Here is a 16,455-nt window from a genome sequence, read left to right as displayed (position 1 = left end):
GCCCTGGGAACTAACAACCTGGACATCCACTCAAGAGACCTAATCTGAAAATTGGTAATTTCAAAGACGACAGGAGGATAAATTTACAATGATGGGAAGAAACCAGCGTAAAAAAGCTGAGAATACTCAAAGTCAGAACGCCTCTCCCTCTAAAGATGATCACAGTTCCACATCAACAATGGAACAAGGCTTGATGGAGAACGAGCGCATACTGATGACAGAATCACTCTTCAAGGAATGGATAATAACAAACTTTGGTGAGTTAAAAGAACATGTTGTAGCCCAACGTAAAGAAACTAGGAACTTTGAAAAAAAGTTTGATGAAATCCTATTGAGAATAGACAACTTAGAGAGGAGTATGAGTGAAATAATGGAACTGAAGAATATAATACAGGAACTCCGAGAAGTATGCACAGGTTTAAACACTCGAATTGTTCAAGCAGAAGAAGGGATATCAGAGGTCAAAGTCCAACTTAATGAAATAAAACGTGAAGAAAAGATTAGAGAAAAAAGGACAAAAAGGAATGAGCAAAGTCTCCAAGAAATGTGGGACTATGTGAAAAGACCAAATTTACGTTTGATAGGTGTACCTGAATGCGACGGAGAGAATGAATCCAAGCTGGAAAATACCCTTCAGGATATTATTCAGGAAAATTTTCCTAAACTAGCAAAGCAGGTCAACATTCAACCCCAGGTAGTACAGAGAACACCACAAAGATACTCCTCAAGAAGAGCAACCCCACGGCACATAATCGTTAGATTCACCAGGGTTGAAACGAAGGAGAAAATACTAAGGGCAGCCAGAGAGAGGTCAGGTTACCCACAAAGGCAAGCCTATCAGACTTACAGCAGATCTCTCAGCAGAAACTCTACAAGCCAGAGAGAGTGGGGGCCAATATTCAACATCCTCAAAGAACAGAACCTTTAGCCCAGAATTTCATATCCAGCCAAACTAAGCTTCACAACTGAAGGAAAAATAAAATCTTTTATGAACAAGCAAGAACTCAGAGATTTTATTACCACCAGGCCTGCTTTACAAGAGCTTCTGAAAGAAGCATTACACACAGAAAGAAACAACCAGTTTTAGCCTTTCTAAAAATACACCAAAAAGTAAAGAGCACCAACATAAAGAAGAATTTACACCAACGAATGGATAAAACAGCCGGTCAACATCAAATGGCAGTAACCCTAAATTTAAATCGACTAAATCCCCCAATCAAAAGACACAGCCAAAACCCAATGGCATGTTACATCCAGACCTGTTTCACATGCAAGGATACACAAAGACTCAAAACAAAGGGATGGAGAAAGATCTACCAACCAAATGGAGAGCAAAAATAAATAATAAATAAATAAAAAGCAGGAGTTGCAATTCTCGTATCGGATAAAATAGATTTTAAAGCAACAAAGATATAGTGGTCAAAGGATCAATGCAACAACAAGAGCTAATGATCCTAACACCCAGATACATAGAGACTTAGATTCAATGAGACAGAAAATTAATAAGGATATCAAGGACTCGAACTCAGATCCAGAACAAGTAAACTTAATAAATATTCATAGAGCTCTCCACTTCAAATCCACAAAATATACATTCTTGTCAATACCACATCACACCTACCCATAAGTTTAAATGAAACATTGATTGGCCATTATTAATACCCAATTTTTTTCAAAATAAAGCACTATTTCCATTTATTCTCCCTCTTTCTCTTCCTCTTTCTCTTTCTTCCTCTCCTTTACTTATTTTTTTTTCTTTCCTTCTCTCAAAAAAAAAAGAAATCAACTTGTTAAAAAAAAAAAAAAAAAGATGAATAAGCATTAACTGACCGCTATCATAGAGAGAAGAATATTCAGGGAGAGTAAACCACAAGTGCAAAGACCCTGCAATGGGAAGGTACATGAGTTGTGAGAGTATGAAGGGGAGGTGGCATAAGATAAAGCTGGAGAGGTGAGAGTCTGTATGGTACAGTGCTTTTTAAGCCATGTTAAGCTTTTTAAGCCATTTTTTGGATATTATCTTAAAAGCAAGCAATGAGTTTAAGAAACATAAATTATAAGATTAGACTTGCAGTTTTGAAAAATCATGGATGAATGCTTAAAATGGAATGAGTATGAAAGAAGAAAGGCCAGCTAGAAGGGTACTACAGGTCAAGTATCCCAAGTCCACAAATCTGAAATCCAGAATCCTCCAAAATCCAAAACACTTCTGGTCCCAGGCATTTCAGATAAGGGATACTCAACCCGTATAGATGAAAGATGGCTGGCTTAGGTATATTAAAGCAAAATGTCTTAGATAAATTTGTCTTGAGCACATGTCACAGTAGAGGAAACTAGCGTAGGGTAGTATACCAATTCAAAATGCCACAGAGAGCAAATGAATACATAAGGCTTCCAGCTAGTCACAGACTTTTCCTTCACATGGTTGTACAACTGGCATTTTAATAGTAGAAGGATTAAATATACTGGTGGGGGAGGATGGCAGTTTGGAGCCATCTTGAGATCTGCAGTATTAATCAGAATTAATAAATACTGTATCTGAAAAGTGAACAATAAGCAAATTGATCTTCTGCTCCTTATTAAATGTACAAGAAACAATGTATTGAACCTGTAATAGTTTGTTTTAATGCTGCTAAAGACATCCCCAAAATTGGGACCAAAAAGAAGTTTAATTGGACTTAGAGTTCCACGTGGCTGGGGAGCCCTAAGAATCATGGCTGGAGGTGAAAGACTCTTCATACATGGTGGTGGCAAGAGGAAATGAGGAGGCAGCAAAAGTGGAAACCCCTGATAAACCCATCAGATCTTATGAGACTTATTCGCTATCATGAGAGTAGCATGGGAAAGACTGGCCCCCATGATTCAGTTACCTCCCCCTGGGTCCCTACCACAACATGTGGGAATTCTGGGAGATAAAATTCAAGTTGAGATTTAGGTGGGGACACAGCCAAACCTTATTTGTAACCTGACAGTAGAAGCTTCCAGCAGGTTCCAGATAGCAGAGACATCTCTCTAACAGTTACCAGAAATTCTCAAATATTAAACAAAGTATTTCTTTTGCAGGTATAAGGTTATTATAGCTTGGGTGAGGGAGATTGTGTGCAAGAATTGAAGCTATATTTTTTAGCTTCCTGCAGAGGGACCTGATGAATGTAACTTTTTGCATGAGCACATTCTTCTTTAATGTTTTTTTTTTTTTTTTTTTTTTTTAACAAAATGATACTGTGAGCTTCTTGAGTGAATGAAATGCTAAATGAACTAGTCTCCTCTCCCATGATTAGATTTGGTCAGCCTTGTATTTGCAGATTCTAATGTTTTTACATCTTAGGGGGACTGAAATTTAAAACAACCATTTTTTAAAAATAACACATAAACTTTCTCAAACCACATTTTTTCTCTACTCTCACATCACAACAGTCATCACCACACAAGAAAACTTACGTGACCCTATGTGTGTGGGCTTTTCCCCTACACACCAAGCAGTGGACACTAGCTGGGTGTCCCCTAAATCAGTTCTGATACTCTTTGCCCAGAGATAGTATCATATCCCACAGATTGAGGGCTCATTCCCCAAGACTGCCCCTGCCCCCTCCATACACACACACCAGTTGCAAGTCCAGGCCTGCAGAACTGATTGACCAGCTTCAAGTTGGGCCTCCCAGGACCCCCTCTTTGGGTTCAATTAATTTGCTGGAGCAGCTCACAGAACTCAGGAAACACTCACTTAGGTTTACTGGTTTATTATGAAGGATATTGCAGAGGATACAGAGATGCATAAGGTTGGATATGGAGAAGGGGTACAGAACTTCCATGCCCTCCCTGGGCCACCGTCCTCCAGGAACCTCCAGGTTCAGCGATCCAGAAGCTCACTGAACCCTTTTCTCTTCAGTTTTTCTGGAAGCTTCATGACATCAGCATTCCTTCCCTCAAGGTATCGGGTGGGACCCTCTCATGGGAGGGCCTTAAGACCCACAGTCAGAAAGGCAGGGGAACATTAGAATGAAAGGAGGGCAGTCTTGCCACTGAGGCCTGACACCCCAACTTTTATTTATTTATTTAGTTAGTTAGTTAGTTAGTTAGTTAGTTAGTTAGTTAGAGGCAGAGTCTCGCGTATCGCCCAGGCTGGAGTACTATGGTGCCATCTCAGCTCACTACAACCTCTGTCTCCCAGATTCAAGCGATTCTCCTGTCTCAGCCTCAGAGTAGCTGGGATTATAGGCACCGCCACCACGCCCGGCTAATTTTTGTTTTTTAGTAGAGATAGGGGTTTCCCATGTTGGCCAGGCTGGTCTCAAACTCCTGACCTCGTGATCTGCCTGCCTCGGTCTTCCAAAGTGCTGGCATTACAGGTATGAGCCACCATGCCCCGCCAACCCCCTACATTTTAGCAAGACTATAACAGGGGCTATGGAAATTATTACCTACTTCTTAAGTCTTTACTAAAAGAATGAGCTTATTTGGTCTATAATTTTTTACACTTTTCACTCATTATTGGTTATTTTTCTAGGTCTTTTACATGTTTAATTGTGAAATATTTTTAGGCTGGGCACAGTGGCTCACACCTGTAATCCCAGCACTTTGGGAGGCCAAGGCGGGCAGATCACCTGAGGTCAGAATTTCAAGACCAGCCTGGCCAACATGGTGAAACCCTGTCTCTACTGAAAATAAAAAAATTCGCCAGTGTAGTGGCGTGTGCCTGTAATCCCAGCTACTTGGGAGGCTGAGGTAGGAGAATCACTGGAACCTGGGAGGCAGAGGCTGCAGTGAGCAAAGATCGTGCCACTGTACTCTAGCCTGGGTGATAGAGCAAGACTCTGTCTCAAATAAATAAAATTATGAAATATTTTTAAAACATAAAAAACAGAAAATAATAAAGAGCGCATTGTTTCTGCATCCTTTTCCTTCATTTTGACCTCAGTTGCATCTACCTAAAGTACACACTTAGTATTTCATTAACTTCAGATCTTTAATGTAAACTCTTTGTTTAAAAATGTCTTTATTTCAGCTCTTACTTTTGAGTTATATTTTAGCTGTATATAGAATGCTAAGTTGATAGTTCTTTTTAGTTAAGCAGTTTGAAGACATTTCATTGTAATTTTGAAGTGGCATCATTGTCTGGGGTGAATACCCGTGGTTTGTCATCTGGAGCTGAGAAGATTAACAACACAGACACACACACCTGAAGTGGGTTAAGGAGCAGAAAGTTTAATAGGCAGAAGAAAGGAGAGAGGAGAGCAGCTCTCTCTCTTGTGAAAGAGAGGCCTTCCGAAAAAGGAAAAGCAGTGGACTGCAGCAGATTTTATAGGCAGACTTCAGGAGGCAGTGTCTGATTTACATAGGGCCCACAGATTGGTTCCACCAGGTGTGACATTTACTGGTATGTGGGGAAGGGATGGTCACTCCACCCTAATCTTATTATGCAAATGGGTTTTCTCCTTGGCCAGTGCATTCTTGCCTGCTTCTTACTGTATACATGGCTGGCAAAGAAGATGAAGCCACCATTTTGAACATGCCTATTCTCAGGTAGTTTTTTCTCTTGGCACAATTGCTGGCATTCGCCCGTCTTCTAGCTTCCAGCTTGTCTGTGTCTGCAGCTTTATTTTACAGGCTGCTCTTCATTAGAAAATGATTTTGGGGCTGGTTTAACTGCTATATCATTCTGACCTCTCATTGCTCTTGAGAAATCTGCTGACAGTCCTTTACGGGGAATTGGTTTTTCTGTTTTTCATTTAAGAGTGTGTGTATGTGTGTGTGTGTGTGTGTGTGTGTGTGTATTCTGTAATTTTTCAGGATGTGTCTAAATGTGGATTTTTTATTCTGCTTTAGGCTCATGTTTATTGAATCTATGGATTCATATCTTTACTCAGTTCTAGAAAATTCTCAGCTATTGTCTTTTAAAAGATTGCTTCTTCCCAACTTTCCCAATTCTCTGTGGCGCTTCTTAGACATCTTTGGCCTTATTCTCTTTCCATGGCTCTTAACTCCTCCCCTCAGTAGTCGTACCACTTGCCTCTCTTTTAAATCGCTATTTGTGACTTAAGATTTTCCCTCCTTTCTCAAAATGTATTTATACATTACAAATACTTTTTGCTATATTTTATCTAATATGCCTACATATTTATTTGAGGACTTTTTGGCATTATCTTACTTCACCGTTTTTGCTGGAACTGGATCTTGACAGCTGTATTTTTATTGTAGAGTTTTGTTTTGTTGTAATATGCTCTAAGAGTTTTTCAAATTTTATTTATAAGTAATATTTGGATATTGTAGTTCAAAAGAGCAGAAGACAGTGGTTATAATTTTGGTCAGCCCAATAATGTAGTTAAAATGAAGTCGTCTTTTCCTATAAAACTGATGTTTTTATTGTTTTTCTAGAGTTTCGACTTTTGGGAATTTTGCTTAGGGTCTCTAGTTTGAAACGTGTCTGAAACTTACTGAGCCTCATTCAGTATTGGTCAGCCCAATACTGTAGATACAATGTCATACATATATGGCCTTTGAATTGAGGTATATTTCCTCTATACCTAATCTGTTGAGAGTTATCATGAAGGGGTATCAAAGGGCTTTTCTGCATTTATTTAAATGATCATCTGATTTTAATCCTTCATTTTGTTAATGTGGTATGTCACATTTATTGATTTGTGTATGTAATAAATCCCACTTGATCATGGTGATTCTTTTATCAAAATCTTAATTACTCCCTTTTAAAACATTTGTGACATGATTACAAATGTTAAGATCAAAATCTTAATTACCCCCTTTTAAAATATTTCATAATAAACAGTTGCTTCTTCCAGTTTAAGAAAATGTATATTTTAGCTGTTGCTTGGGCTGAGAATGTGTCTAATCAATCTAACTATATTTATGTCTTTAGGCGTTTATTTGAGGTGAATAAAATACAAATAATTTTTTAGACATAAAGGCCTCTGTTAGTCAAACGAGAAATCTTTCTTTCATTTGTAGTTGTCATTCATTGCCCCTTTTTTCTTTCATAGAGGCATTGATTAATTTTATCTTAGGTTAGCTAAGAATTTGAGCTATTTTTAGCAGTACATTCTCAAAGTATAGATGCTGCGGAATGAGTAACAAGTAATTAGAGCACCATTTATAGACCTTTATGTATGGTAGCCTTGAAGAATCTCTGTACTGTAGGTAGAATTGCACCTGAAATGACAAATCTTATAGTAAAACCACCCAGCTAATGATTGAGTCTCCTTTACAGCCTGTAAGCTGATGAGAAGAACATTCAGCACTCCTGAGTTCCTCCTGTCTGTACCTTCTTTCTTTTCTTAAGCCTAAATTGGCTTTCAAACAGTTAATTACAATTTGCTTCTACAGCTTTGGGGCTTTACATAACAACTTTAATTTTTTCTACACCGTTTTGAAACAGCTATCAGGTTTCACCCAAGTCTTTTCTTCTTATAAAACACTGACATTGTCTCATGTTGTCTGATGCAGTTTTCAGTCCCTTCACCATCAACTTTAGATCTGTCAGTGTTCCTCTTTAAATACAGTGCTCAGAATTAGCCATATAATGTTTCATGATTTTGTTTTTGTTTCTAGATACAGGGTCTTGTTCTGTCACCTGGGCTGGAGTGCAGTGGCATGATTGTCACTCACTGCAGCCCTGAACTCCTAGGCTCAAGGGATCCTCCTGCCTCAGTCTTCCAAAGCCCTGGGGTTATAGGCATGCGTCACCGTGCCCAGCCTCATGTATTAATTAATTAGTAGTCATTCAACCTATTTTTTTCTAGATAGTATATTTTGATTAATGCAGTTTATGATCACATTTCTTTTGTTTATTTTTACCTGTATCATACTTACAGTACTCAGAGGAGTTTAGGAAAACCCAAGACCAACCTGTGCTTTTATGGTGATTTATTTTGGACCCTATTACAGAACCTTATTGTTAAATGTGGCCCATTGTTCCAGGCTACCACCACATGTTTTGATTCTTTCTTTGAACATAGTTATTATATTTCCCAGCTTCATGTCATTTCTAAAATTGATGTACCTGCCCTCATCTAGGTCATTGCTAAAAACAATGAAGTAGAGCCAAAGACAGCCTTTCGGCATTCACAGAAATTATCTATTCTATATGGCAGCTATTTATATAGCACGTTCTATTTGCACTGTCCTAGGGAATCATATGTAAAAAGAAACAGCCCTTTAAGAGCTCACAGCCCAGTGGGAAAACAGATACTAAGAATATAATTCAGTATGGTAATTGCCGTAATGGAATATGAAGAAGGTACAATAGGAGCGCAGGGGAAAAAACCCCTGAGTCTTCAAGGCAGAAACTTCCTTCCAAGTTGAGAACTGTCATTTAATCAGAAAAGTGTAAATCACCTGGGTGCAGTGGCTCACACTTGTAATCCCAGCACTTTGGGAGGCAGGGGCAGGTGGATCACCTGAGGTCAGGAGTTTGAGACCAGCCTGGCCAACATGGTGAAACCCCATCTCTACTAAAAATATAAAAATTAGCCGGGTGTGGTGGTGCACGCCTGTAATCCCAGCTTCTCAGGAGACTGAGGCAGGAGAATTGCTTGAACCCGGGAGTTGGAGGTTGCAGTGAGCCAAGATGGCACCATTGCACTCCAGCCTGAGCGACAGAGTAAAACTTCACCTAAAACAAGTGTAAATCTGCCTAATTGACCTGTCTTTTTTCCCAACTTGTTCACAAGGATACGATGAAAGATCCTGGCATCTGCTTACTGAAATCAGGCCACATTCTATTTACTATATTTCTCTATTCCACCGGCCTAATACCCTGTGCAAAAAAAAAAAAGTACTGTTAAGTCTTTTAGATGTAATTAATTTAGCTGTTTATATACTAATTTTTTATATATACATACATACATTTTCAGGATCAGGATCAGGGAAATGTGTAATAGAATATAATAGATTCTGAAGATCAGAAGAAAAAATAGAGGCAAATTTGCAGGCTACGAGATCCCTCAGTTGTTATAGTTGAAGTTCCAAATTGGGCTTTGAGCTTTCTAAAGGCCAAAGAGAAATGGAAAAGTTCATGTTCTTACTGACTGATAGAGAAATAGTTTCTGTTCTTAAGTAGAAACAAAGCTTTTGCTAACACAGAAATCTTAACATTTGAGAGGGGGCTGCATTGAGGTTACACCGAGAGAGAGAACAAAAGTGTCATAAGCATGTATTTCTACTGCAAGTGCACAAAATATTTCTTTGGTGTTTCCTAAATTTGTAATTGTGGAGGAAATTGCTCAAAGAACAGATTAATATTACAGGCCAAGAGAGGCTGGGCATCATGGCTCATGTCTGTAATCCCAGCACTTTGGGAGGCCAAGGTGGGCAGATATCTTGAGCCCGGAGGTGGAGGTTGCCGTGAGCTGAGATTGCGCCACTGCACTCCAGTCTGGGTGACAGAGTGAGACCTTGTCTCAAAAAAAAAAAAAAAATGCTAAGAAAATAGTTATAGAAAGGAAAGTTGTGCAACTTTGAATAAAAATTCACTGGAAGTGTGAAATTTTTTGTGCACGCACCTAGACCATCCCTCAGCACAAGTTCAAGAAGTGTTACTTTAGGCTGTTTATTATAGTAGCCTTCATAAGAGAGGAACACCAATTCCATGGTAGGTTGACAAGTATTTCTTAGCTACCCACACAGCATGATTCTGTGGTCAAAATCTGAGTTAAACAAGTTTCTTTACTGGTGGGCTTCTGTCTCATAGGCTTAAGTACACTGTAACTCTTCCAGAGGGAGTTCTCTGAAGCTGATTTGGCTTTTGGTGGCACATTAGGGAACAGAGGAATGAATGTTTTCATATACTCCCAACAAACTCTCAAAGAGAAAGAATGTGGCAGCCACCCTGTTGTGTATTTGTCAACTCCAGCCAACGGTATATGTTGGACAATACGATTCTTTCCCTCTCACTCTCTCAAGCTTCAGGATGCCAGAATCTTCTCGTTTCTTCATAAGGCAAACCCAGAGGACAAGTTCCCCTCTTCACTTTCGCTGCCTTTTTAGAGATGAAACTAGGATCAGGGCAAGCCAGAAGCGTTTTGTCACTTGGCTTTTTAGCCAAGTAAGTCTTCTGGTTAGAGACCCCTGTCGCTGTAATTAACTTTGCTGAATTTGTGACTAGATCAGGTTCACTTCCTTACCTAGCCTTCTTTCCATTTACAATGTCATTTTGTATAGCAAATCTAATGTGGTTTTTTTTTCTTTTTTGTAAACGGGGTTTCACTCTGTCACCCAGACTGGAGTACAATGATGCGATCTTGGCTCACTGCAACCTCCACCCCTCACCCCGCACTGGGTTTAAGCGATTCTCCTGCCTCAGCCTCCTGAGTAGCTGGGACTACAGGTGCATGCCACCATGCCCCGCTAATTTTTGTATTTTTAGTAGAGACGGGGTTTTGCCATCTTAGCCAGGCTGATCTGGAACTCCTAACCTCAGGTGATCCACCCGCGTCGGCCTTCCAGAGTGCTAGAATTACAGGGGTCACCCACCATGCCCAGCCAATCTAATGTGTTTCTTTTAGAATAAAATAGGTTTTTTTCAATGTATTGTAAGCAAGCAATAAATCTAGGGCAGTTATTTATGTTTGATTAGTTTTTATTTACCTAGGAATCCTAAAATGAAAAAAGAGCAAGTATTATATTAATATAACAGTCATTTGAAAAATAAGCAATATTACATTTCAAAAATACCCTAAGGAATATTAAGTGTTATTCATTTATTTATAATACTCCAGAATCACATTCAGTATTATCCTTGGATATGTGCATTTTACAATTGTAAATCCATATGCAGGCATCCCCTACTTAACAAAGGCTCGACTTGTTATTTTTCAACATTATGATGGGGTGAAAGCAACACACATTCAGTAGAAATAGTACTTCAATTTTGAATTTTGATCTTTTCCTGGACTAGTGATGTATGGTATGGGGGCAGCAGCGAGCCCCAGCTCCCAGCCAGCCAGCCGTCATAAGGGTAAACGCCAGTATTCTGCCGCAGTGCCAGTGAATCTGCCTGACTGTAGGCCGGTGTACATGTTCTGAGCTTGTTTCAGATGGCCTGGGCTAAGCTATCATGTTCAATAAGTTAGGTGGATTCACTGCATTTTTGATTTAATGATATTTTCAATTTACTGTGAGTTTATTGGACATAACTCCACTGTAAGTAGAGGAACATTTCTGTCTAATAGTTTGTGTTCTCCCCCCACTAAATTCCTGTACATATTCCCTCATGTTGACATAGACAATAAACCGGTAGTCTTTAATATCTCTGCAATACTGGAATATTATCAAATGTAAATTTGAAGTCACTTTGATATATTTAGCAATTGAAGTTTCTTAAACTTTTTGCAATTTTAAATGGAGTATTGATGTCATATCAATTATGCTTTTTCTCTGGTTTATTTCCTTGGGCTGTATCCCTATGGATAGGACTACAAAGTCAGCAATTATATTTCCTCAATTTTATGCGACAGCAATTTTCTAACCTTGTTGTCTTCTAAATTCTAGGTTCAGGAGCTCCATGAGGAGGAGGCGCAGTGGGTGAACTACGATGAGGATGAGTTGTGTGTGAAGATGCAGCTAGCCGACGGGATCTTTGAGACCCTGATCAAAGATACTATTGATGTTCTCAATCAGATCAGTGAAAAGCAGGGGAGAATGCTACTTGTGTGACATCTTGCAAATAAATAGAACACTGAGTGCTAATGTGAGTCCTGGGCCTTTCTGCCTCCTGATGTACACCCCATCGCCATCATAGCAAGAGTGCTTCTGGACCTTGTGCTTATTCTTAAAGACTACGGGTTTGGAGTTGATAAGACAATGTGGTATATCTGGTATTACAGCCTTTGCCTTTCGAGACCAGCCGCTGGATTAATTGGTTATTTTCGGTGGGCAGGGTTGCACAGTGTAATCCTACACCTGTTGCTAGCACCCACACTAGGTCTCAGATGAGGGCTGAAAACACCAGACTTACCTCTGAGTTTAGACTAGATTATCACTTCTTTGAGTCTGAAGTCAAGTGAGAGAGGTATAGATGAGTGCATCACATCACTTTTGAAATGCAGTCCTGGTCTATACCATGGAAGTCATAAATGGACATTATAATCTCTAAACAGTATTAAACCCTTAACCACTTCTAAAATAGGCAAGCTTAATAATGTCTGCCAACTTCACATTCTGGAGTTTATTTCCTTTCTTTTTGAAGACCATTTTCTTCCATTATTGCAGTTGAGCAGCACCAAGTGGACTGTCGGGCTTACAGGAATAAGTGGTAGCCTTGCTGTCTGAGCGCCATCTAAAGAATTTTAAACCTCTGCATTATGCTTAGAGTTCTCTGTGTGGGCATGAAAAAAGAAACGCCCCTACTGAAGACGGCTCAAAGGACCAATGCAGGGCTGGTTCTTCTACCCCTTGGTTTACTCCTGCACTTTGCATACTCGTTCTGAATCTCTACCAGCTGCTCCCAGAATCACAGATACTCAGGACCATCTCAGGCATCCAGGCATGGCAAAGTGGAAATCATGCATTTTGGCCTTCAAACCTTCAACTCCCATCTTTCCCCAGGAAGTCAGAGACGCTGTTACTTGAATGATTTAGGAAATGAGTGTGTGCACCAAAGACAAAAAGACACTGTCTGTTGTTTGTGTGCTTGTTTTGTGCTATGGAATATTTTTTAATTTATTTTAAGATAAATTATTAAGTTGAAAATGTGCGTCCCTATTCAGAAGTGAAAGATTCTTCTTGTAATAATTAAAATCTCCATCTTGAAGCTTCTATGGTTCATAGTCTTTGCACAGGAAACCTATGGTTTTAACAAACCATACACATATTGAAGAAGTCCTTTTAATTCAGTGAAACGAAGACGGGCTTTTCCAAGATCACCTGCAGTAGCAGGAGTGGGATGAAATGATTTAAAGACGCTGTACAACTTAACTCTGCCTCTCTTGCAGCATTGCTTCTCACAACTATTACCTGCATCTGAAAACAAATCTATAGACTCCAGCTGCTACATTAGAGCATAAGAGATGCTCTCCTGGGACCTCAGTACCTGCCTTCTTGACTGGTTTCTGTTCATCAGTCCTGTCCCTCTTCAAGTAATCTGGAAGAATGTGGATGCTCTTAGGCGTGAATGTAAATGCCTTAATATCGAAGGTCCTGGTTAGAAGCATGATATAAGACATCCACTGGATTCATATTTACAAATATCCTGGAATGTTATAGCTTCAAAATATGTTAGAAAAACCCCAAAGATGGTATAATCTTTAAGTGTGCACATTCGTTCATTTCTGCATCTTCCCTCCAAACTTGCCTTTGCATCTTCAATATTTCACTATGCACACTCCCATTTCTCTTGGGTTTCATCTTGTCATTATAAGAAACGTACTGAAATAATCATTGGAATATTTGCATTTTGCACAATGACTGGTATGATAGCTCTTGACAAATAAGGAAAGCACTGAAATGTTGTGATTGGGTCTCGGGAAATGCTCAGAATGATGTCTTAGCAGCATTTCTTCTGGGCTTGTGATGTCGAGCTGTAGTCTTGTAGCCATAATGAGCAAATTGACTTAAGAGAACAAAGGTTTCTTGGGGTTATTAACCAGTAGTGTGGAAATATTATTTTTATGTGGCCAAGGAAAAGCAAAGGCTTTTCTTTTCAGTTTGTGTTATTCAGAAGACAGAAAAGCATCTTGTCTGCATCCTTTGGCTGTTTGTAGGATCACGTTGTCCTTATGATACTGAAACTTTACAGCTGCTGTAAATTTTTTATAAATGAATTTCAAAATGTTACGATGGGACTTTAGGTGGTTTTTCTACATTTTCATTATTTGGACCTAAAACCAGTTTTTAATAAGAAAGTTTATCTTTACTCTTATGACATTATGACTCCAGAAGATGAAAAAATAATGATACAAGTCATGGAATCAGCTACGTGGTAAGAAATGCTGCCAAGAATGTGGCAGTGGCTGTCCTGACATACTGCAGCTGTCTTTACCATCTGAAGAATCCTGGGCTCCAGATGAGAGGCAGAAGTGGATCAGGCTTACTCTTTGCTAAAAATGATTATCTGTAGTTTGGTAGCAAAAAAAAAAAAAGGAATCCGTAATTAGCAGATGTTTTATTATTTTAACTATTTGGATCTAATTGAAATGGGTTTATTGTTAGGATTAAAAAAGAGAGATGTGGATACCTGGCCACTCGTTCCATATTGGTATCTTTTCAATCAGCTCTGCCTCTTAGTCAAGAACCTAAATATTCCCTCTTTCTAATCCTTGTTCCTTTTCCCTACACCCTCGTCCTCTTTCACTCTTTCTTCATAATTCCTCTAAGAAAAATATCCTTGCATCAGCAGTAATATCTTTTAGAATAGCACTATCAGAATTTCGTAGTCAACCAACATACAGGCTTCAGATTCACTTCTGAGTCCAAAATAATTTGTGCTCTCCAGGGTAGTTAACTCTGGGTTAAATAAGTACAGGGTATAGATTCCCTCTTCAGGTCTAAACAGAAACTTTTACCGTAGGGAAAAGTAGGAAGAGCTCAAACGTAGTTAATAAGGAAGGTAATTTGTTTTTCTTTTACCTAAAAGAAAAGAAAATTCCTTCTGTGACTACAGGTCTCTGAGAAATTATCTTTCAAAAGAGATTTCATTGCTCATGAGAGTGTTGTGGCCTATTGATAAAAACAATTTTGTTCACTTTCTTGTCTTGAAAAAAAGTGGCCTTAGCTTTTTGCAATACTTGAATAAAGTGTGTACTTGCAAAAGAATTTCTGTAGCACAGCATTAGAGACTCATAACTTTTCTGCAAGAAATACAAACTTACATCTTCCTTTTACTACCTTAAGAATACTAGTGAAAGAAAACATTAATTCAAAGAGCAAATTATAGAAACTACAATGATGTTTAATGCAAATTGTAGGAATTTACATGTTTACAAATCATCTTCAACTGGTTGTGCAGCAATTCAATAAAATATCTTTGTATTATAAAAATGTGAAGAAAAAATATAAACTGGTGTAAAGGAGGTACTGTCATTTTAATTATGTTTAATAGCTTTTCCTTCTGGACTTTGCAAAGCCTTCTTGGTAAACACATTGCAAAGCATTCTCTGGGAGGTTTAGCCTCCCTGTGTGTACTGTACTGTGCAGACATGAAAAAATAAACCCGTTTACTGTGTACATGTAAATAGCCTGATCATCAGGCCATTTTCAGCCAATAGTCACATCCAGTGCAATTTTGCACCAAACACTTAAGGGTGTGGTTTGTAAGTATGATCTGTAAAATAACTGGGAGGAATTCCCATGTATACCTGTGTAAATAGATTTGTTAACTGAAGTGTACTTTAAGAAAAGATAAAATCTGTAAATAAACTGATTTATAAATTAATTTCATGTCAGGTCTTCATTTTTTTTCCCTCCTGAGCCAGCTTCAGAAAATTAGTCCCCACAACTTATTTGTGATTTCTTATTTGGTCACAGGGTGCTAATGCTTGGACAGTAGAATAAGGTAAGCTGTGGCTAAGAGCTGTTTCCCTGCACATACCTTTGAGCAGCCTGGGCTTGGGTCCTTCACTCACTGATTCAACAGACAGCCACTGAGCAGCACCTCACGTTCTGAGCACTGCACTGAGTACTGGGAAGATAGCAAAAAAAAACAGGCATGGTCCCTGACCTCAGGACACTTAATATCTCATAAAAGCCACCAGAAGAGAGTTTGAAAACCTGTGTGGCAAGTTACAAATGCTGCACAGGAAGCATACATAGGATTTGAGAATATCTTCAGAAAAGGGCCCAACAAGGGTGAGAGTGAGTCAGGGAAGAGTTCTCTGATAAATTATAACTGTTTTATGAGCTGCATCCTTCTAACTCATGGCAAATGCTATTTCTCCCAAATGACCTAAATTTTGATCACCCTTGCAAAATAACATGGAAAAGTCACACTCAAGTGGACCACAAAGAAGAGCCAACTAGCTGATGCCCAGGTGTGGAGGCGGTTACTTATTTCTGGAAATATGAATTCGGAGGAGAATGGAGCCAAAGTGATAGAAGAATAAAAGCAATCCGAGGATGGAAATGTATGGCACTCAGGATCATGAATCGTGTCTGTTCCAACAAATGAGAAGTGCTAACCACCATCATCTGACCTGAATTCCTCTAGCTGCCCCTAGATGGCCATCTCTGCTTTGTCTTTAGCCCCTAACACAACCATGAACATTACGGAAATGCTCAGGAAAAGACTGGCCCCAAATTACAGTAGGTCCTAAGAAATTCTTCCTCTCATAAAACAGATATTTGAGGCTGGGGCTCACACCTGTAATCCCAGCACTTTGGGAGACCAAGGCAGGAAGATTGAGTCCAAAAGTTTGAGACCGGCCTGGGCAACATAGTGAGTCCCCGTTTCTACAAAAAACTTTTTTTTTTTTGAGACAGAGTCTCACTCTGTTGTCAGGCTGGAGTGCA

The 16,455-nt window shown here is 39.1% G+C and overlaps 1 protein-coding gene across 37 annotated transcripts in view; it reads left to right on the top strand.

Moving 5' to 3' along the window:
- CEP350 (centrosomal protein 350) overlaps positions 1-15,382 on the top strand; it is a 155,825-nt gene extending 140,443 nt beyond the window's left edge. For all 37 annotated transcript variants that reach the window (XM_078356183.1, XM_078356184.1, XM_078356181.1 and 34 more), the window contains one exon: positions 11,503-15,382. In XM_078356183.1, the coding sequence (XP_078212309.1) occupies positions 11,503-11,667 (165 nt within the window). In that variant the 3' untranslated portion in view covers positions 11,668-15,382. The remainder of the gene's footprint in view (positions 1-11,502) is intronic.
- The last annotated feature ends 1,073 nt before the right edge of the window (positions 15,383-16,455 follow it).

The sequence above is a fragment of the Callithrix jacchus genome, chromosome 18 (genome assembly GCF_049354715.1).
Source record: "Callithrix jacchus isolate 240 chromosome 18, calJac240_pri, whole genome shotgun sequence".
In the NCBI taxonomy this organism is placed as follows: Eukaryota; Metazoa; Chordata; class Mammalia; order Primates; family Cebidae; genus Callithrix; species Callithrix jacchus.
The sequence above is the reverse complement of the archived record's forward strand: the minus strand, read 5'-3'. Positions and strand labels throughout refer to the sequence as shown.